Raw genomic sequence first — 23,953 nt, forward strand, 5'->3', positions numbered from 1 at the left:
TGAAACATCCCGCACAGCAGGACACACGGCAGAGCTCCTTTGAAAGCTGACCTTTCCCTGGGACTTATCAGGAGTGCAGATCTAGCTCGCCTCCATCCCCCAAGATTTCACATTTGTAATTACCACTGGAAATCTCACACCTCGGGCACAGCCCCGGAGCTGAGACCCAACTTTTCAATGACAGGGCAGGAGCTGATAGAGTCATCAAGCTCCCAAATGCCAGAGATGTTAATAAATACCACTGTCCTGCTAACCGGGTGGCAAAGAGCCCCTGGAGCAGTGATGATAACTGCTTCCCTGTGCACCTTTCCCGCTGGAAGCTGATACAGCTGCAGGGATCTCCTTCCAAATTCCTGACTTGCGTTAACCTCTTCCTGCCAGCTCCTACACACATGCCCAGCCAATCTACAGCTTCCTGCCACATTACCATAGCACAGGGGACAGCCTTCGTTTTATAACAACAACAATATATCTGGTTTGATTTGCATTTCATTCCTCAATGTAGCAGGACAAACTTTCTCCACTGACAGAACCTGCACAAGCTCCACGGCAGCGTGTTTCCCACAAACAAGTTTTGGGGTTCTGTCTTTACTTGCAGAGAGCAACTGCAGCCGTGCAACCTGATCCCTTTCTACTGCACAAGTGGCCATGAGAACCAAAACTCCACGCCTAGGTTTACGATGATAGCAACCACTGATAGTATCACTCACCTATCATTCCATGACTGGGTGAACTAAGCATAATAGGAACTTACTGAAACTTAATAAAGGAAACACAACTTGCTAAAGCATTTTTCTCCCCGCACCTGTGCCGACATTCTCACTAGCACAAGGGCTGAGTATGCTAAACTCCTGGATTATCGTACACTGGCCTTCAGGGCTTCTTTTGATACAAAGAGAGTCTTGATTCACTCCTAGCAATGGCTTCTGCCACATCCTGCTTCTCTTTGGCCCATCAAGGCAAATGGGAGCTGGGATCCACAGCCAAGTGACCCTTCCAGGTGCAGAAGGAGCCAGTCTGGTCCTTTCAGTGCAGTCCCACAACCTGCACTGGCTTTCACACCCCAGTGGGACTGGGCTGGAAAATCTGCTTTAATCACCCCACAACCATCATAAAGTTGAAGGAGAGTTTCTTTACAATCATCACTTCAAGGCATTTAAAAGAGGTGGAGCATAGGAGTGCCATGGGAATCACGTATGATGTGGATTTGCTTTGTCCATAGTATTTTGGGGTAGATTTCGTCTGGCTTCTCTCCTTATGTGAAGCTGGTAGTGTCAAACCTCATTGTCTATTTTAGGAAAGAGGAGATCAGAGAGGGTTGTCTTCTACTCATTGCTGATTCAGACTTCTCTTTGTACAGGGCCTGAGCACTCACTCTGTGTTACTTTAGACAAAACAATATACTCCCGAGTGCTTTTTTTGATGAAAACTCAACATTCACTACATCTAAACAGTATCTTGCTCTGATCTAGTGCAAAGCTGGAGATACACAAGGTAACCATAGGAACTATGAAGAAAAGAGGGGTAAATTCAGTGTCTGAAGGACATGAGGAGAAGTTAAAGTAATCTGTGTGGTGCCAATGCTCCAGAGAGCCCTCCTACCCAGAGCAGGAGGGGTGAAACAATTATCAAGGAGTATGTAATTATTTGAAATGCATCTGCTCTTATTTGTTTGTACACCTCCATTGTGAAAGAGGTAAAACTGGTGATAAATCTGTAATTTAAAAAAATTACATATATTCAGCTCATCTACGCTGGGCTTAAGTCTTGCCCAGTGCCATGGAACACTCCCTGTTCCCACCAGTGCCTTCCAGCAAGAAAGCCCTGAAAATCTTACAACTCCAAAACAGTGGCTTTGTAGACATTCTTCAAGCAAAGAGGCACTAATCTGAGGAAAGACCTCTTCTGTGTCAACAGAGTTAAGCCACTCCCTTTCCATCACACATGATATTTTGTATGGTTATTTGGCATTTCATGAAGTATATGGTTCATAATTTAAAACACTGCCTGCACCTAAGCTCCACCCTGAACAAAATCACTGGCAGCACTAATTTTCAAGCCTGTGATGTAAATAAACAGCCACAGGATGGTCTGCTGCAAAACTGCACAGAATTTACTGCACTTTATCTCTTCTGCTGGAGGAAATTGCAGTACTTCAGGGAGAGCACTGCATCTTTTTTTAACCTTTTTAAGTCAACTCAGTGCATTCCACTGAAGGGAAAACTCACTTTCTGTGCTTTCAACAATGCGGTCTGCTTTCCTCTTTCAATGTGATATAAACACACAGATAATGGATTCCTGAAGCAGTGACCCTGAAAATGATAAAATCTGCCTTCTTTAGACTGCTAACTAAACCAGCAAAGAAAGAGGCATGAGCCAGGTTTTTCTTCATGCCACAAACAGTTCTTTCCAACACAAGTACCACAGCCTAAGATCTGACAGATGTTCAAGATAAAGCCTGTAACGCATTCCCTCATGTGCAACTTTGGAGCCTGGATTTTCCATGCCTTGTCCCAGGAATTTCCATGTTCTGAGTGTTTAGGATGCTGTAATTTTGCCTTATTACATGCAGTGTGCAGCCATTGCTGTGTGCCAGTTTACAGGATAAACCAAGTGCTATGAATGAAAGATTTTCTTTCCCGCCCTGCTTAACCCAACAAATAGGAACATTCTTTGCACTAACCAGGCTCTTGCCCTCTCTCTGACAGGAACCACAGACGACACTTGCAGCACAGACCAGAGTAAATTAAGAAACATGCTCAGAAGGGCAGCACTTCGCTGTACTCAGGCTGCTCTGGGACTATCTCCAGAGTCACATGGATCTAGAGGAGGAGGTTTGGTTTCAGTGAAGAATTCTTTTTTATTTTGCAACTGAAATCCCGGAGTTCATTCATTGTTGGGATGAGTCTTCCACAGAGAAACAAGAGAGCTTGTTTTACCCTGCCTGAAGCACGGAGCTGCTGGGCACAATCCTTCCCCCTGCACTGGAGGTTTGCAACCCGGTCAAGGCCTACCCTCCCTGCAGAGAGCATATGGCACCCCCAAAAGAAACTTCTGGTTCTTAAACAGACAGGGAGTTTAAGGGGAAAATATTAAAGGTCATTCTCCCTGTATAAAAGCAAAGAAAACTGGGAATGTTAAAGTACACGAGAGCTTTCTCAGATATCTATAGCGTGAGCAAACGAATTCGTTAGGGAATTATGCAACTGTTCTTCATTTGAAGAACTGAAGCCACCCGCCTTTGCAGGAGGTACTCAGGGGGTGGAAAGGGCCCTTGCACGGCAAACTGCACCTAAGCACATCTAGGATTTATGAGTGATGGCCAGTTTTAACTGTACTTCATTTAAGGATAAAATAAATAGAAGACTGCTTCCTCACTCTGTCCCTTATTGTTCTGAGAGACGTGGTCTGGCTTAGTCTTCATTGCAAGGCTAAGTGGCTCAGAGGCTGGATACACACCTTTACCCCGTGTAAGGCTCAGGACACCTTCGGAGTGAGAAAAGCTACACAGTATCCCTTAAAAGAACTCAGAGCTTTTTGCCACAGCACCACTTTTGTCCTCGCTCACTAGCACCTCGGTGCAATGAGAATAAGCCAGGACTAACATGTTTACAAGGATCATAGCATGGCAATACCTCCAAAAAACCCGCACAGGCTTACCTTGTAATTGCTTGAATCGTCCTTCTAACTGGTTATAGTTATACGGCACCTGAGCTGCATATCCTGGGGACAACGGCCCGGGCATACTGGTTGATTTTTGTAATTCCATTTACAGGTAGCGTACGGATACGATGAACTGCAGCATAAAGGAACCACAAGTCTCTTTACCACACATCCAGGTAAATCCCAGCTTCCTCCAGTAGTTTGGCGTCAGTCCCTAGCGAAAACGCTCCCCCCCTGAGCCCTAAGTAAATAACAGCTTCGGTTCAAAATCCAGCAGTGTGGCTTGGCGGTAAGCTCTCTGTAATGGATTCAAACGTAAAGCACCAGGAGGGTGTTTTTTGTTTGCTTTTTTTTTTGTTGTTTGGTTGGGTTTTTTTACCAGTTCCACAACAGGCAATTCTCAAGTGCTTGAATCTGGTTCAAATGCTCGTCTGGCTCTGGCGAAACCAAGTGGAATAAAAGCAAGCGTGCGATTCAGGCCGAAGTAAAGGCAGCATGGAGCCACGCGCTGCCGCCCTGGCCGGCGCTCCCAGGAGCCGCGCACACCTCAGACCTTTCTGCTGGTTTGTAATATAAACAGCAGCCGCCCGGGCGCGGGCTGATGTCACTCAATTACCATACGGCACGGTGGAGGAAAGGAAGGCTGTACCAAGGGCGAAGGGGCGGCGGAGCAGGGGAAGAGCGTCCCGGCTCTCGCAACGCCCCAGCGAGTCCTTCCGCCGCGCCCCGGGAGTGGCTGCCCGCGGGGTCCCGGCCCCGCGCTGCCGGCACCGCCGCCGCGCACGGTGGTACCTTCCCGAGCCTAGCAGCTGGAATTACAACCTTTTGTTAGGAGCCTCATGTAATGGAAAAGTCTCAGATTACTATCACTTGAAAAGGAGGGTACTTTTCTTTATTTATCTGCGGGGTTGTCGGCTTGCAGAAGCACCACACACAGAAGCGCTCATTCAGTATTTAGCACCAGCCGAGGAGGGGACGCGGGGAGATGTACCCTTCAGCACACCGGGAACAAACGAAAGCTTTGTCGAAAGGTTCTTTAAACAGGCAACTCCTGTCACTTCGGTTTATGTTACTTGACGATATTGAGGATTTTGACATGCCCTGTGCATGTGGCTCCTTGCCCAGTTATCAGTGTGCTGGGTATTACTGCAAGATTAATGGGCTGTGCACTGAGGGGGAGGGCTCTAACGTAAATAAGGATGCCTCGCCGAGCTCTGACTGGCACCTCAATACCCTGCCGAAATACAAACGTGCACAGCAGCAGCAGCAGCTGGGCTTGGCCCTGGAAGCCAGTTCCTGCAGATGGTATTAGATACAGGATGTCAGTTTTCCCTCAGGGACATGAGCTCCCAGCCCTCACTTAGTTGTAAGTGAAATTTAAAGGTCAATTCCACATTCATAGTCTCAGTATATAACATTTGCCTGTTCATTTTTAAAACTGCTGATAATGTTCACAAAAATGTTTTCTCTTTTCTTCTTGCATTTCCAAATTCCTTTCCACTGGAATCCATGTTCTCTCCTCCTCCCACTCCATCCCTTCATTAAACATTTCAAAATGTTGTCTTTGTTTTGATACCATAATTTCACAAGGCTTAAGTCATATAGTAATTTCTGTGAGGACAATTTCTGTGGGAGAAGCTCAGCCCACTCCCCTACTCACTGCAGCCCAAGGTCCTGCTCAATGCAAGGTAGAAATTCAACCAGCCATTACCAGCACACCAGGGAACAAATGTGCACAAAGTCCAGCCATGTACACTGCCAGTTTAGGGGGAAGTGATGGAAGTTGACACTTCTCAGCTGAAGATCAGGTTTCAAAAAACACATAGACACATAGACTGTTGAAAAGTCTGGCCACTGCTTCTGAGGTCATAAATGTATTTAAAATATTTATGGCTTTCAATTATACTGTTTTACTTAAAGCACCACCATAGTTCTAGTCCAGAGTAATTTACATTGGTACAGAAGGGCTTTTACTGGGGTATTTCAGTGCACCCCTTTATTTCAGTATAGCTGTATTTATAGCTATATTTATTTATATCTGTATTTAGACAAGACTACAGCACACCTCTAGCAGAGCCTAAAACATTTCTGAAAGCTGGCCTTCAATCCCTTCAGCATGACCCCACTTGGTCACAAAGGACTCCTCAACTGCCTCAGACAGGTTTTACAGTATCAGGGGGGAAAGTGGCTGTGTAGGGGACCAGGCCCTGTAGGCTCATGCCCTAAAAAACATGTCTGGAAGGCGTCATGGGGACCTGAGGAAGCACCTGCAGTTGCAAGCCACCAGGCAGGATGCTGCTTTCCAGACAACAATGGGCTGATGTGGCAGGCTCCTGCTTAACCCTCCCTTGATAACCTTTTTGCAGCCAGCTGTCCCTCCAGCACATGGGCACCCACACGCCAGTCCTGGCCATGGGGTTTCCAGGGAAGAAGGGCAGCACAAAATACCAAAGGCACCTGAATTCCCAAGAGCAGAGCTGGGTAAACTGAGCCATTAACATAGCAAGGTGAACTCTGCTGGGCTGGAGGAGCATGTTTTGCCCAGCACACAAGTACAGGCTTATTTTCATCACAGATTTTTCTCTTGCAGCTTCCTACCAACAGCAGCTTTTGCCTGCCATGCCTGACCTACGTTATAATTAAATGCAAACCCTTCCCCTCAAGAGCAGGCAGGTAGCCAGGCCCTACCTGCAGGCATATCAACTCAGTCTGTCCCACCTTGAGCAAACAGGTGTTGCTATGTGAGCTCAGAAGGTAAAACTAAAGTCCAAGTGAGTGACGGGGAAACTGGAGCATTTTTAACACCATGAAGGCCATAAGTCAGGAACTTTTCCCCAGCTGAAAGCTTTCCCAAAACTTTCGGCAGGTAATGCACTAATGGTCATTATTAAAAATATTAAGAAGTAAACTATTACAAAAGGAAAATAGTAAAATCTAAAAATAATTATTTGGCTTAGGCCCATATAAAACACAGATTAGCCTTACCCACCCCATCATGAAACATTAGCACCACACACACACATTTACGCTTCAGCTTGTCCCCTGTGGGACAACTGAAGCTGGCAAGCTTCAGGGCATACTGAACAAAATTTGGTGTTTGATTTTTTTTTTTTTTTTTGGTCTGTGTCCCCTCTCTATGTCCCTCCCAATTCTGGCCTACCCAGTAGCACTAAACACTACCTTAAAGGGAAGGAATTGCAGCAGGTATGGAGCAATGCAGGCTACAGTGAGCAGAGGGGAAAGCTAAAGGAAAAGGGAAGAACCTGTGCTTGAACTGAGCTTATTTTGTTCAAGGTTTGACAAATAGAGACACTAAACCCTGACATGTTGTCAGCAGCACTTGCTGGAAATATCTGACCTCATGTGAGCTGCCATCCAGGTTGGCATTTGGGCTGAACAATGTGCCCCCTAGCAGCAGATGTGACAGACTTTGTTGATGATGGTTCAGCTCCTGGGGCTGGCCCTGGTGCCAGGCTCAACTGCCAGAGCCTTCCTCCTGCTTTGCTGGGTACTGCTGTACATCTTAAAGGCTCTGCTGAACAGGTTGATGGGAATTCAGTGGAAAGAGCAAAGCAAAATGGGGACATGTCTGTGTTTGTGAAATGCTACACCGTATGTAGCAAGACTGCTTCCAAATGGGCATCCTGCCAGCTCCCCGTTTTGTGAGTCACACCAAACCTAATGCATTGGTCTGCTGTTGATTGCAAATGAGTGAACCTGAGCCGTTTTCTGCTGCCATGTGGAGATGCACCAGATCAATCACAAGGCTCTGCATGTAAAGCCCTTTGTGACACCCCAGTTCTACTCATTTTCCCTGTTTGTCTTTAATTGAATAAGCCCTTGACAACACTAATTAGATAATATGTTATAGAGGGGATTGAATACTTTAAAGCCATAGATAGCTTTGGAGCACTGGGCCAAGTGCAACTTATCACATCAACACAGCTGGAAATTGTCCATGGTGTAATTCATTAGTGATTACAGTAGTGGAGGAAAAGAAGGACCAGATCATATATTAATCTTAGCATATTGAGGAGAGAGGGGTGTGCTGGGTTTTGGGGGTTTTTTTGTTCTCTAAATTTTGTTCTCAATTTTTTGCCTGTAACTGTGCAATAACTTTTGCTGGCACAGTTTGAATTGTCCCTGTCTTATAGCACCTGCCAGGTGATGATGGCTTGTGTACTTGTTCAGAATGAATAAAACACAAGTGATTATCCACTTAGCCATAATGCAGAGTGTCCTGGTTGACATGATCAGAGCTTTGCAAAGCCTCAAGGAGAACGAGAGGTTGATTACAGTAATATTATGAATGTACAAGTGACATTTAGAAACAGCTGCTTACCCCAGAACATAAAAGGGTCTCTCCTGGGCTCTGTCTTTACATGGTTCTAAAAAATGCTGCTGAAGTGAACAGGCTCTGACACAAAGGAAAAAAACTAGGGTTTCTGAGGAAGAAACTAATGCTAGATCCAACAAAAGTGCCTTCCAAATTCCGAATTAACAATGTTTCTAAGCCAAAGCTTACAATAATTATGAGTCTGGTTAATCATCACGCTTGTCTTTTCTCTTTACTCTTTCTTGTTCTTCTAAATTCTCTAGTTGTGGCTAATTAGGGGGGAAAAAAAACCACCAAAAAACCATCAAGATAAAAAGGATGATTTATTAAACTAAAATGCCAGAGAAATCATGTAACATTTTGCTCCTCTCCTGAAGGTAGGTAAAGTTCCTACACATCCCCTAAGTGCTACAGTTAGGAACTGAAAACTCATTATGACACTTGCCTCCATCCTCACAGTAAAAACAAAATCTATCCTTATATATTGGAGCAAGGAAAAATAGGTTTTGCTGGAGGATTGTTCTAGAACGTAATAGGAAATAGTTATTTTTACCCTATTTGACAATTTGCATAACATGAATCCTGAAGAGTTAGCTGGTTTCCCTCCAGTTTTTTATCTAAGATGCTGGAAGCAGGGAGCAGCAGCCCACACACCAAGCAGAAATGAGCTGCCAAGCTCATTATCTCTGCTGCAGGTATTGGAGGGAACAGAACCCTTCAGTTTATAACCTGCCATGTCCTGCAACACTTGGTAACTCTCTCACATGCTTGTGAGATGAATACAAGCAAACCAAGAGATCTCTTCAGTAACACTTCTATTGCAGAAAGTATCTCAGTGTTTCTGTTCAAAGGGGCTTTTAGGTCAGCGGCAACTATGCTGTCACCAGGTCCTCCTAGTCCCTTCCAGATACATTCTCTGCAACTCACATTGCATTGGAGAGCAAATGCAATCCAAAGGCAAGGAAAAGAGGCCCATTAAAAAGTAGGAGACAAGGATTTTTATTACAGAAGAGTCTGTTAACATGCTTTCCTTTTGCCATGTCTGGGCTGGCCTTCCAGCAACTCAGCTCTGAGTCCCAGGTACAAACCAGCTTTGGGCTCCAGGTGAATCTCTAGGTTGTGACATGTGAGACCAAAACCTTGGGAAATTTTTTCACAAACCAGGCCAGAATATCAATTTATTACTGAAACTGGGTCAGTTCCACCTGGTTTCGGGTCTCAGTTTACAGTAGTCCCAGATTAATAGGAAAGTTGACATGACTTTTGTAACAGCATGTCCTTGCTAACTGCAGGAATCAAACACCTGCCAGGAAGGACAGCAGGGAAGAGCTACAGGAGGCACTTGCAGAACATTTCAGAAAAAATTCCCATTTCTGTTGGTTTGCATTCCAACCTGTACTGCTTTTCCCATACTCACCAAGACAGGGAAGTCACCCCTGAAAAGCTGAAACTACATTCCCAGGTTTTATTTGTTGCCCATGAAATACACTTGGCTTGCTCCCTGACACAGATGGACAGCCCTTACAAAGCCTGTTCATATCAAGTACACTACACAGGTACACACTTAACACATTCGCTGGCTGTGAAATTTTATCATGAAAACACTTGTTCATTTTCATGCAGAAAATTCTTATGGGTTTAGATTTACTTTTTCAGAAGCTGGGATTATTGTCATTGACTCTCCCTCCTTTCTCTTCCACCTGAATTGCACCTATGTTTATATGTATAGGAGAGAGACACAGAAATGTGCACCTTCCTTTTCCTCCCTTTTGCACCATTTTCTTTTTCTTTGCAGTCTGACCAGGAACACAGATGCACTGTTGCTACACCATAATCACTCAGGCATGACAATTCAATGTCCTGTTACTCTTGAGCAAAATGGAAATTGGGTGAAAACGAGCAGCAGAATACAGTGATCTTTAAAAATCTCCACAAGCCAGAGTATGTTCCTATCTGGAAACTGCCACTCTCCACAAAAAAGCATAGTGGTCAATTGACAAGTATTAACTGTGTCCAACTCATGAAGTTATTATTCCAGAGCAGCTAACTTCATTTATAGATGATATATTGAAAAAAAGCATACATTGTACAAGTGGATGTACAAACACTGTCACTTGACACCTCTCTGCCTTCAAGGCTTAATAAAGGAAGAAAAACTTGAAAAATCCTCACACAACACACACATACAAAGTGGTTGGCAAAATAAAAATACTAGTGATTGCCTTGCTCACTAAAAGAGCTCAAAATTGCTCACTAAAAGAGCTCAAAACTGTTAGGGAGAATGCTGGAAACCAAAGAAGTGAAACTTAAAAGTGGATTTTCATCACCCTCTCCATGTGGCTGGTTCTCATCCCCATTCCTGTTCTTTTTACCTTTTCCCCATCAAGGAAATTCATCTCCAGGCAATCTGGGTTTATATCTCTCCAGAATATTACCTCAAGATAAGAATCAAAGCTCTGATCTGAGGGAATGATTTCATCACTAATCTTTCCCCATTAGAAGAGCTCCAAGTTTAACAGAAATTAGTAAACATGTTTGAATCCTGCACTGAATTTCACTTTGCAGTGTGCTCTGTTAGATATTATTTATACTTCAGGGAGTGCTTTCAGGCAGTATCCCAGCAACAAACAGAAGGAAAAAATGCAAGGCACATTGCAGATTTGGCTGAATAAATAACATAAAAACAGAAACATTGCTAGTTAGATGCTAAAGACATGAGATGAGAACATTCTCTTCTGCATACGCATTTTTTGTGGAAAGACTTCTTTTGAATTACAGACTCATGACTAGGTTTTGAAATTCATCCACAGCTAAGCTCACCCCTGAGAGAAGTCATAACTTTAAAATATATATATATTGCCAATATTGGCATATAGTTTCTAAAAATAAGAAATCCTTTATATTTCCAAGATTATTCAGCAAATTATCTAAAAACAATCTTATTATCACAGTGAAGGGTCTCATGGTTTCTCTGTATTAAATAGCCCTAAAATATTGACTCCAGCAAAAAAGAATATTTGTAGCCTTCTCAGTCTTCAGGTTTCCCATGAAGGCCCACCTCTGGTCAGGTTCTCAGCTGGTGTAAGACAGCATGGTCTCAGAGAAGCCAGGGGAGAATCCAGTTTATTCAGGTAACAATCTGACTGGGAGGTCTCCTCTAAATTGTCAGTTTCAGCATATTATCCCAGGCTTAAGACAGTGCCTGGCTCAGCTCTCACTGACTCCACAGAGGGTGTCTCCCAGGGAGCATTTTTCCTTTCCCAGATCAGCTGCTGCAGCCAGAGCTCTTTATCCCCACACCAGAACTCCTGCCCTGCTTATGCTGAACACTGCCTCCCCCTCAGCTCAGTGTTTTGGGGCAGCCAAAAGCACGTCCCCTGGTGCTCTTACTCTTCACTGATGCCATGGGGATGAATGGATGAGGAAAACTGGAGTAGACAGGAGAGCAGTGTGCTGTGTTGCTCTGGGAATAAAGGCATAGCTCCCACCTAAGGGAGCTCATTCTGGAAGTCAGTGCAGTGGCACGGTATCGAAATGCCCTGCTATGACTGTGCAGACTGACCTGTTGCAGGATTATCTACATACACATTTCACGAGTAATATCCCAAAGGTAAATACACCTATGCACACAGAGTCAGCACACATGCATCAGTTTTCCACTGGCTTCCTCTGGGTACAGATGGATTTTTATATATAAGCTTAACTAGAGCACAGAATCCTCTTGTACCTGATTTTGTTAAATTACTGCATTGCTATCCAAGCACAGAGTCCTCTGTGCATAAGAACTGGCATATGCCTGGAGTTCTTCTCAAGGAACTATTAGAAGCAGATACGGACCTGTATTCCGGCCCAGGATCTTAATGAACAGGAATTCCAAGATCCGGGTATCAATCAACACAGGCTCATGCTGGCAAGATGCTGGGCTCTCCTTTATACGTGTCCACCTCAACAGTGCTTAGTCCTGAAAGGATTTCAGTGGAGACACAAAATGATAGCAGCACTCAGACTTTCCAGAGTGGGGCTGCTGCCAGAACTGCTCCTATCCTGCTCTGTCCCCAGGGAGACAATGAGCCTCTTTTTCCAGCCCCAGCTCATCCTGCCTGAACAATGCATGCCAGATTACAGTCATTCACCAGGATGCAACCACTGTCATGCACCACTCCGTTACTAAGTACTCATAAATCCTGTCCATGGTGCAGACAAGCACATGCAGTTCCAGACAATTCCTAAGGTACATTCAATAGGACTTCTCACCAGGTTGGCTCTCCACTCAAGAGGCTACACAAGGCCAGGGATCTAATCAAAATACCAAGAATGTGATTTACACCTCCTTGTAGTTTGCAACATGACTTCTTTGATTTTAAAGAGAGGGCAAACCCCCAAACCGTGCCCAACTGAAACCAAAGATCACGTTGTTGCAGCAGCAAGATACAAATGACCTGTGTACCAAGCTACATTTTTGATCCTCGAATACATTGTTTGCTTCTACTTGCAAGTTATTTTGTATTTCACAGAGATACTGGCTCTTCTTTTTGGGTTAGTCTGCTGATAATCTTTAAAAATAAACCTGCTAAGAATAAAGTATTATTTATCATCTGGTTTTTGCTATCCGCTTTAGAAACAGTTCTCCATGGCAACTTTAAAAGCCAACGCATTAATGCACAATGACAGATGGGCTGAGCTTTTCATTACTCTCTGCTAAGAGCACAGTGTGCATCAGGAGTCCCAGCCAGCACCACAGGTGACATGTGGCAGTACAGCAGCCTCTCTGCTGCCCTGCTCCTTCCTTTCATGCCTGCATGACACACAACGCACCAAATGACACTGCTGCTTCTAACAACCACTTCTGTGGATTCTGGGAAGTCAGAAATGACAGAAGACATTGTTCCAGAAGTAAAATCCAGAAGGAAAGCATAGGGTGAGAAAAGCATAGGGTGGAAAAGCTTTTGTTGAAATAATTCCATCAACCTTTATCTGAGTAAAACTCATGCTCATCTGGGTATGCATGCATTAGGCCTGTAGTTCTAAACAAACCCATGGGCTGATATCCAGCTCTTCCACACCAGTGCAGAGCAGATTTCACTGCTCTAAGTCATATATTTCTGTTTAGTCTCAAGTGAATCCTTCACATGCACTTTCAAGTTGATTTATTAATGTCACTATAATGCTGAGCTCTTCTTTTCTTTCACTTGCTGCCATTAAAATTAGTGACTGATTTTTAAGTCCTGGATAGCTCAGGTACAGGATACTTAGGAAACACCTTACAAGAGCTTATTCTCAGTATGCTCTTTCAAAGCCAAGAACAAATCCAAAGTTTATTCTCTTGAGCTTTAAATCATTGCACTTTGCCCTTTTTTATTGGTTTGAGACTTGAAACTTCATTCTGTATGCTCAGAGTGAAACAGAAATTTCACTATGAGAGAGGTGCTCAACAGCAGGGCCAGGCAGGTGTGTGATACCTGGAGAGTACTAGAAGCAGAATCTTCCTTTTCATTTCTTTGAGGGGTTGTTCTACTGACTTTTTGCACTGCAGCTGTGGGGTGAATGGCTCAAATATCAGGGCCACAATGGGCTAATTAGCCCTGCATAAGGTACCCAGAACTTTCTTACTGGAAGTTTTCTCTAATTTTTTTAACCTTATGAAATAGCTATTCCACTATATTAAAAAGAGAAACTTTTCAATAGTGTAACTTCAGGAACAATTTCAATGCCTTTTCCCCTCTTACTGCTGGGAGAATTTAAGTGAGTGGCATGAATGACAAGACTATTATGGGCAACTAAGGAGAGCTGCACAACAAATGCAGCCTCCCAATTGCCCTGTAAGACTCACGAACACCACACACCACGTCGTGCAACACCAGTGAGTGCCCCGACCTACGCACAGGCACTTGGATGAAGCTGGAAAATGAATGCACTCCTGCCCATACTAGGAAGTCCTCTCATTTAATACACTTTGAAACTGGTTTTAATTCATGGGCCAGAGAGCTGAGTTGCAAACCTTCTGGTCACTTGTATGAACCCAGAGGATAAAAGGGCAAAATATAAATGAGCAGAAAAGCGAGTAACTGTAGCCAAGTTTAATATTGAATTAGCTAACTGAAGGAATGGAAAGGTGACAACTCTCATGCTACCGAAATCAGCACCTGAGCTGGCAAGCATGGAACACCTGAACCTCACAGCCCAAAGGCTGAATATGAAAAATTCTGCTGAGCAACTGAACTGTTTCTTAAGATTTTTTGCAAGAGTTTCATGCACCAAGGAGCTGCACAACAAATCCTGTTAGCTAATGGTCCTAGATAGATGAAATCCAACCCTTGAGGATTTGTGAATGAAGAATCTTGCACAAACATGATATCTTTTTGGTTCCTACAGAGCAGGTAGAATTACCTGGTCTTCCAGCAAGACCTTCTAAAGAACTACGGAGAACAAGGACAGGTGAAAGATGATTTCCTACAGTGGGATACCTTACTTGGTGAAGAAAGGATCAGTTACCTTCTTCTCATATCAGTTGCAGAGTGAATTAGCTCAACATGAATGGCAACCAATCTGGTTGCATATCCCTCCAAATCTGGATTCTGATTGAAAGTTGAGTTCCCAGATGATTTCCTAGTTTTAAACCAAAACAACCCTTTGCATTCTGGTTTTCATGGTACACAGACTGCTTTAATGACATCAGTTATCAGCTGCTGTACTAACAACACTGTTTTTCTCCTATTATTATATCATACTTGCTTTACCTGAGCTTTCCTTCAGGACATTGTTCCAATCACAGATTATTCTGACCACCACCTACTGCCTTTGCTGTTTAAATATTTCAACATCCTGATCGAATTTTGGGGCCATCAGGATTCTTCCTACAGTAGAGTATCAGACTCTGGCTACAAACCTCACTTATAATTTCCTCACTCTTTACCTTACTTTACCTTAAAGGAACAGTAAAGTAGAATGAACATGAGATGGAAGCTCCACCAGAGAGGCACTTCACAGCTTGTGAAAGAGTGTGGAAAGAGTGTGGAAAGAGTGTGCCTGCACCCACAGAGAACACAGAGCTATCAGTCAGGCAGTGTAACATGCCCACAGCTCTTCTACTTTGGAATACAGCTGCTTGCATCTTGGTGATGAAATTCAAGGAACTAGTGCCTGGTGTGTTAATTTGGAACATTTCATATTAGGACAAGGGGTTAATGATGCATGAGCATTTCATAGACTGCAAGATGTTGATAGTCTTCTCTTATATCTTGTCACTGACCCACTGCAAGGGGACAGCCACAGGCACTCTTGAGATACAACCCACCCATGACCTCTGGAGTGGGAAATGTTATTATCAGAAGGATGCCCAGTCTTGGAGATGTGGGGAGGTGCTCATGCCCACAAAGAGCCAGCACTCACCCAAGTCAAGCTGAAGTGCTGTTCAGTAAATCCAGACCCCAAAGGTGGCACACAACTGCTCCAGAGAGCAGGGAAGTTCACACAGAGGAAAGTGATGGTGCAACAGTCAGTCAAATGAAGGGGTTGCAGAGCTCAGAAGGACCTCCTGACATCCCTCAGCTGACTGTGTGTGCACTAGGCTTTCACCCAGTGGTCATTGTGCCCAGTCCTATGACATGCAGCTGAATCAGAGAACACCTTTCCAGAAAGGGCCTGTCTCCACTGAAAGAGGACAATGACAGAGATTATTGCCAGCCCAGCTCCAGGCTGCATTGTTAAAGACCTGCCAGTGTCTTTCTGGGGAGATGTAAGGGGAAGATTACCCACCAGACAGCATATCTGAAAACATACGTTGAACAGTGCCAGGAGTACCACAGCTCAGCCTTTAACTATACCTTGGATTTGAAATACAAACCTCTCCTCACTCCTCTCTCCCTGCACCATGATTAAGCTTTCAAGCAGTGCTGCAGCAATACAGGATGCTAAGCCAAGTTTTGGCAGCACACAGCATTCTCAGCACCAAGCATAGAGAATTACAAGTATGGAAATGTATCAAATTAAAATAACTATGAGTAATGCTTATTCAGAAGAAAAATAAATACACCATACTGTGGGGGAAATGTTTAAATATCTGAATCGAATCTTCAGCAAAATTATTTGCTTTGACATGGGTATGTGTTTTAGGCTAGCTAAATAATTCAGGTACTTTCCTTACATTACTTCTCCTTGAAATAAGAGTTTCAAGTTTATTATTCATTACTCAGGTGGGGAGCTCTGCTTGCTATAAGAGTAAGTAGAACAAGCAGCTGCAGTAAGGTGAGATCTGGGACCCAAACATGTCTCATGAGCTTTATACTAAAAGCATTTCCCACCCAAGGAATAGGATACAACCTACAACCATTAATGTGGCAGGATTAAATCACAGTTTATTCCTCAAACAAGAGTAAACTATTAAAATAAAGCAACCCAAGCTGAGGTTAATTTTGTCTATCACCACAGGTACCAACAAGCTCCTTCTGACCCCATTCAGCACAGCCCTGCCCAGGGAAGGCATTTTCTCTATCATTCCAAATGCACACTGTGATGGGAACTGCTGAAATTAAAAAGCAGCAAAATTTAACACGTCCCCTCCCTGTGAGCAGTTCCATTAAGTCAATAGCATTATTTTCCCCAGGAAGAGTTATGTGATCTGTTCTCTGCCCACCTGCATGAACTACTTCATTTCCCTGTTGCTGATCTCCACACCTGATCCCAGCCTGTGCCTGACACGTAAAGGTGTTTGGCATCTGATGCATCTCCATGGCTGGAGTGGAGAGCAGAAAGGGCATGCTGCACTCTGGACCCAGCCCCATTGGAATCACAAATGGAAAAGGCGATACCCTTGTCTCAGTGCAGCTGATTTGATAAACCTGTCTCAACACCTTATAAAGTGTCGGGTTTAAAACCATTCTTGGAGCTCAGATTTCACCAGCAGAAAGCTCAGCATAGTTTTGAGCTATTTTCCGTGCCTATCCCACAATGACAAGACATTTTGTTCAGAGGTCAGAAATGTGGGCATGCTACCATAAAAGTCAGGAAATCATTTACAGAATGCATAAAAATTGCTTTGCAGGGCAGTGACTCAGAGCTGAGAGGACATGACATAATATCTTTGCTCTATAAAAAATATCGTTAATGTATAGCCTTTAATACGCAATAATCAAATGCAACCTTGTTTCAAATGAGAAAAGATCCAATCCAGTTTCATTTCTCTGCTGATGACAGTGGAATTCAGCAGAAGACAGCAAGCATTTCAGAAAGAATGTATAGTCCCATCATTCATTACTGCATGACAACTACCTCCACCTACCACATTCCTCTTTCCAGGACTAGTGAGATGTTTTGCACACTTCCAGATGTGTTGTTGAAGATGTGCTTTGAGGTGTTTTGAAGAAGAGCTTTGTTACACATCTTTATTTTTTTCCTAAATCCGAGGTCAGTGCTTACCAGCCAGGGCCTTGATCCGGGAGCGCTCAAACAGCCGAGCAGAACTGTTCTCATTGTCCCAGTCATCGACATCCCAGCGGTTGTTGACATCACTGTACTGCTGTTGGATTTCAATGTTGTCGTAATCTGTCGCTACCGTTGTCGTCATCCTGAGTCTTCTCCTTATCCTCTCCTCACCATCAGATTCTTCCTAAAACCCTCTGTCAAAGAAGAACACAGAAAAATAATCATCTAGATGGTGCACATATACTAGAAGAAAGTTCGTAAAGGTCAAGCTAAGGAGCCTTGGTTTCAAAAATCAGTGACTTTTACTTGAACAGGAGACATCTCCTTCAGAGAACAAAGATTCTCAAAAAACAACGTGCTTTACCAAAGCCAGAAGCTTTGCTGCATACACACATCCAGGATTGTCATGTTCGGCTCCATAAAGCAGAACATGGATGGAATAGAGCAGCAAAACACTTCCACAACTGTCATTTTCAAAAGCAGACCATTGGCTTTAGAGATCTGTGAGTGTTGGCTAAAGCATATGGAGCTGTGGATAACTCAGCTAAGAAAATCCTCAAGCACAAAGATGACCTCCATACCTTTACAAAATGGTGCAAATAACTGATGGGGGAAAAAATACAAATTCTCAAAAAGCTGCATAAGCATTTGACAAGCAGAAGCCTTTTAACATATGTCTGAAGAAATATTTCTGTCTCCACATGCAAATACCGACTTTGTGACTGGTTCTGGCAATTTATTTATGAACTAATCTAGATAAAACCAACTAAATGATGCATTACTTTGAACTCTCCACAGGAACAACATGGCACCCACCAACGCAACCCTCGCGGTGAGGTTCTCCTCTTTCAGAGTTTGCATATGCTGTTTGCATACTTATTCCGTTTTCTGATTAGGATTTCCATGTATTTATCAGTACTAGATATAAGAGAGGCAGACACCTCTGGAGGAGGAGGGAGGTTACACACAGCTGTGAGCCCAGTGGGAGCAGCGCTGAGAATCCCTTTCACTCTTCAGTGCTCAGCAAGACCCTGAGGAGCACAGGCTGCTCCTCAGGCACACAGAAACACACAGAAAGAAGCACCTTTGCAAAACGCAATCATTACCAGAAACGCAGTTAAAATACACGGGCAAGGGGGAGCCCTTTTACCTGGGCGAGACGCTCGTTCCCCTCACGGCGCCCCGCCCGGGGCTTCTCTTGTCCTTTTTCTCTTTTATCTCACTTTCTTATTTTAAAATAACATTTAAAGAAAAATTTTAAAAAAAATAAAATCAGCCACACAGCCGCCCTCCCTGGCAGCCCGGAGCGCAGGGCGGGGCCGCAGCCGCCCCTCACGGCCCCCCCGCCCGCCGCGCTGGCGCCACCTGCCGGCCCGGCCCCTCCCGGCACCCGCATGTCGCGACATCAATCCACCTCAGCGCGACAGACGCCGCGGCTGCCGCGGCTCCCCAGCGGCGTTAATTCCCCGTCGGGCCTGGGACGTCGGAGCCGGCGGCTGGCCCCCGTCCCCAGCCCACGGCAGGTCCGTCCCGTGCTTCCGCGCGGACGAATCGCAGCGCCTGGCGCAGGCACGGGAACGGAGCCGCGCTGGGCCGGCTGTTACATAAGGAGCTGTTCCCGAAGGCTGAGCGCCAGTGCTCAACCTTCACGAAAGGTGGGAAGGAATCGCTTTATTATGGGAAGCTGCCAACAGAGCGAGGGAACGCAAGGACAGCTGGCTCTGGGGAAGGTCGCGGAGACGATGCTCCCTCAGCGCATCCCGCAGGAGCTGGGGATGGATCAGCCGCTCCGGCCGGAGCCTCCTGCCGCTCGGAACAAACAAAGCATGGAGCAAAGAAGGCGGGGGGGGAGGAGAAGGATTAAATCCCACCAGCCGCGTTTCTGCACAGCACTCAACAGCTGATCCTCACTGAGCATCAGGCCTAGACAAAAACCTCCCACTGATCCCTGTACACAGGCTGCAATCAGGGTTAATTCCAATTACATCCACGGAGCAGCCAGGGTATAAAAAACAAGTGGGAACAGGCTGGTTTGACAGCATTGTTTTCCATCTTTTCTACTTTCAGCAGTGCTCAAGTAAGAGAAGATGTGCCACTGGAAAAGCTGCAGCTCTAACCATAAAAATCAGTGAACCCAAAATCGGGATGCTGTGACATGTAATTTAATATAGATGGAACAAGCCATGGGATTTAATTTATTTCTGTGTCGCTGCTGTTTAGAAATACATGCAACCTGATCCAGAATAAACTGTAACTTGTGCTTTATCACTTCTCGCATACTGAGCATCACACAAGCAAAATCTATCCCAGATAAAGCTAAACTGAGCATGAAATGGCCTGTTATCTCACACCTATAGGGCTAGAAAACCTGCATCCTTGTTCTGATTCTAATAAAAGCAGCGCCTCGCTCCCTGACATCAGGCTCCCTTTTCTGGGATGCAGCTCCCCTCCACAGGGATAGTGGAGCAGGATAAATCTGCAGGGATAAAAATAAGCACCTTGCAGCAAAGCAAGGTGAGGAGAGCACAATGGAATACTAATTCCAGGGACAGACCCAGCTACAGAGTCCTGCTGCAGCTCTGATCCAGCACAACCCACTGGTGCCCCTGGGAACAGGGAGAGAAGATAAACACGAGTCCTGGCAGAAACCTGCAGGCTCCTGCAGGGATGGAGGTCCAGGAGGTGGGACAAGCTACAGCAGCACATCTTGTCTCTATGTTAAGGGTGTCCTGATCTGACATGAACAACACCAGCAACTGCCCAGGGAGTAACAGGAAAAGAGTTCAGAATTTTCCTGGAGCCCTTAATGCAGCCAAGTTCACTGTTAATGACCTTGAATGTTATCCACCTGTGAAATCAGCCCTGCAATTGAAGGACCATGCTGAAAACCCTCTGGGTGTGTGTGCAGCACACACATACGTGTAACACACATATAGTTACAGGTTTCGTTTAAGCCTCTGCATTAAGCACTCACCAGCATCCACAGACAGATCACCACAGAGCACAGGGACAGAGGGAAGCCCATTTTCCAGCAGAAACAACCTTTGTCACTTAAACATCCTGGCCTGGCTTTGAGCTGAGAAACCCATCTAATAAAGAAATGACATTTTCTGCAGAGCCAGAATTCAGCTGCCAACATCCCAAGCAGCATCCTGCAAGCCAACCCACTCTCAGAAGTGGATAAACACACTGGGAACAAGGCATTTCAGAAATGGAAGGTCACCATTCCTTTGCTATTCACAATTCAGACTCACTCTAGGATGACATATAGCTCTTAAAACCAGAGAAAGCAGGCACTGGGGTTTCTCAGTTAATCCACATCCTCTTAAATTCATCTGCCAGTGCTGCTGCACTTGGCTTCAAGACATTAGCAGGCAATTCCAGGGATAAGGATGCACAGGGGTGAACTAATAAATAGCATGGAACTGCTCCAGGCCCTGAATCCACAGGCCCACCACGATGGTTCGAGAAAAATCTGTAAATTCCTGAACTTCTTCCCCATTGATAAAATATAATAAATAAATAAATCTGTTGCCTTCTGCCATGGGTACCATGCTAGACAACCTCATGAGACAAAAGAAATCAAACCATTTCATTTCAAAGCATTCCTTAAAACCTACTGCATAATCTGAGCGGGGGGGGGGGGGGGGGGGAGGGGGGGGGGTTGGCACTGTCTTCAAAAAGAAGAAATGGTTTGAAGAAAAAAATCAGCTACCAGGAAGAGCATTTTCTCAGACGGTTTTCAAAGGCCATATCCAGGGGTCAGACCTTTTGTGTTTACTTTCATAAATAGACCAGATTCTGCTCTGTTTCTCAGATAATAGAAATCAAACAGTTTTATTCAGCCCATCTGAAGAATGAATTAATTTTTTAAAAATTCATTGGCTACTCTTAAATGCAGTCATGTAATTCACTAAACAGCTATGACTATAATCCCTGAAATTCTGCCATAACCACACATCTGGAATTACTTCCTAATAGTTACATTTATCTTTAAAGCAAACATTGTTTTTTCAAGAATTACTATTCTTCCAGGAAACATGCTAAGTTGTAGTGAGATTCATGTAACTCTAACTAAAGACCATCAAGAAGTTTTTATGGTGCTGCTAATGAAGAAAAATAGTTTGAACAGCAATCCCCAAATGGTCTCATGACCTATGTAAATACTGTTCCCTGACTAACACATAGCTCAATCTATTGCAGCTTTCCTGGCATTAAAGGTAAATTGTAAATTCATCTCTAACTCCCACTGATTGTGTGACAGGATTGAAAAGGGGACACAGACACTCCCATCTCCAGGTCACCCCAGAGCACATAGTTCTGGTGACAAGCATGGATACAACCACTGTGACAAAGAGAATGGTGTCCTCATCCCACAGATCAGATATGTACCTCAGAGAAACCAAAATCACACACTGCCTCCTTTCTGGTAGCCCTCTGAAACCAAGGCTGGACAAGCACAGAAAGCCTTTCCATTACCCTCTTTGCAGGATACTTTCCCTCCCAGTTGGTCCTTCTCCCCTGCTGATGCCTCAGACCATCTCACCAGTCCAGCTCTTCACTTTAGCACAATGATTATTACTAAAAAGAGAGAAAATTAGAGAAAATGTAACCAAACTGAATTTATTCTGAGCAACATTCAGCTCCCTCCTAACAGCAGCACAATAGACATTTAATAATTTTTAAAATGCCATTTTAAGTCAATATTTAAACTGGAGAATGGAAGTTCCTCTGAACTGTCAGGGTCCACCCCACATCTCAACAGGGTGAGATTCTCACACTAAGCTTCCACATGGGGAAAGTGGCTTGATCAGAGTCAATAGGGGCACCCTGGGAGAGGCTCAGGGCTGGATGACAAATGAACATACATATCAAACATCCCCACAGGTCAAACTCTGCAAGTATTTACAAAACACTGTGTAGAAACTCAAGAGTTGTACAGAACCCTTGGGTTGAGAAACTCAAGCTGTAAGCATAAAGCTTAAAAAGACTGGAAAATGCATGTCCCAATTTCAGCCTGAAGCCCAAGGAGGTGTTTCCAGGCTCTCTCCCTGCTCAGCCCCTGTGTTGCTGAACTGCAGCACATTTCCAGGGACAGGAGTGCCCCTGTCCTGACAGGGCAGACAGGGCAGCACACTCACTTATGTTCTGGCTTTTTGTTTCAGCTGCTGAATCAATCCCAAAATAATAAAGGCAGTAACTCAGCAAGGCTGTAACTCCCTTGACCTCCAATATACCCTCTCCCCTCTCCCAGTCCCATCTTTCCTTCCACAAACAGAACCATACTGTTTCTACATTTTCCGGCCCAAGAGTGCTTCATGTCTCTGTCTTTGCTTCCCTTCACCACTTTGTGGTTATGACTCCTCTGGCTGTCCATGCTCCAGGACATCGAGCCCAAAGCACCCTGAAAAGTCCAGCAAAGGGGGAACAGGCTGTGCTACCAAATGCCACAATCAGCCTGTGGGGCACATCAGGAATGCACAAACGAGGCAAGACTGAACCTTCTTTATTCCCAAGAATATTCTTTCCCAGGCTGGAAAAGCATGCACAGGTCACTAAAATCAGGCAGCCCGTCCTTCATGAGGGAGGTCTGCTTTAACCCATCACTCCAAAGACCAGGCAGTTAAGAGTGGATTCCAGGATCTTGTTTTCCTTCTGAGGCCCCCAGGATATCATGCTCTAGCTGAGAGATGGGTACATAATTAAATAAGCACTGAAACAATTTCAGAAAGTGTTTGTGCTGCTCCCTGAAAACAGACACAGCCTCACTGAACTGGAGCCCCCAGTGCTGTCAGCAGGGGTGATCAGGGCACTCCCAGCACCACACAGGACAAGGATTCCAACAACCAAGGGCACCAAGGGCACAGAGAAACTCAAAATGACTAAAAATAGGCTATTTAAAAACATAAATCTCTATTTCAAACCTTTCAGTTCCAGCACAGATCATTAATAAACCTTCTGGTCTGATACTCTCTACACTTAGAGCAATGAAGTTTCACCCAGTTTTTCATACATCACCCAGAAGATCTGGACTCCAACATTCTTGGAGACTCAAAAATAATTTAATTGATATATGTGGTCCAAATTTGCCTTCTGTAATCTAAGTAGCTCCATCCAGCTGAGGATACAACCCAAGATGTGCCAACATTATTTGAAGAGCCTTCTTAAAATACCAAGAAGGTAGAAGGAGGCTTCATATGGATTTCATCCAAGGTCAGACACAAAACAGTAGATGTGGGGTGAGATTCTCTAGGCTCTGTATATCTCTGTGGAACATCCTAGAATAGATATTTCTTCTGAGACATCCTCTAAAGAAGGCCATGCCCCACCACCAACTACATACAAACCATGAACAGACTAACCCAGCAAAAATCTGGGCATTTTAGGTAGAAAGTGGCTGGTTTTGGAAAGAAGTAAATAAAGGGGAGTAGAACTGAAGCAGAACTGAACTGAGCACACACAACACTTCAGGGTGGAGAAGGCACTGATTCTTTCTGGGGCAGCCCTTCCTTTTCCCCTCATCACTTAAAGAAT

At 44.5% G+C, this 23,953-nt stretch overlaps 1 protein-coding gene across 6 annotated transcripts in view; it reads right to left on the reverse strand.

Moving 5' to 3' along the window:
* Positions 1-23,953, reverse strand: part of SPTBN1 (spectrin beta, non-erythrocytic 1) — a 114,502-nt gene that overhangs the window by 62,412 nt on the left and 28,137 nt on the right. For 5 of the 6 annotated variants that reach the window (XM_077781999.1, XM_021537672.2, XM_021537674.2 and 2 more), the window contains exon 2: positions 17,414-17,613. In XM_077781999.1, the coding sequence (XP_077638125.1) occupies positions 17,414-17,561 (148 nt within the window). In that variant the 5' untranslated portion in view covers positions 17,562-17,613. Of the gene's footprint in view, positions 1-3,660; positions 4,208-17,413; positions 17,614-23,953 lie in introns of those variants that run through there. The other variant, XM_021537677.3, reaches the window with a different exon arrangement.

The sequence above is a fragment of the Lonchura striata genome, chromosome 3 (genome assembly GCF_046129695.1).
Source record: "Lonchura striata isolate bLonStr1 chromosome 3, bLonStr1.mat, whole genome shotgun sequence".
Classification (NCBI taxonomy): Eukaryota; Metazoa; Chordata; class Aves; order Passeriformes; family Estrildidae; genus Lonchura; species Lonchura striata.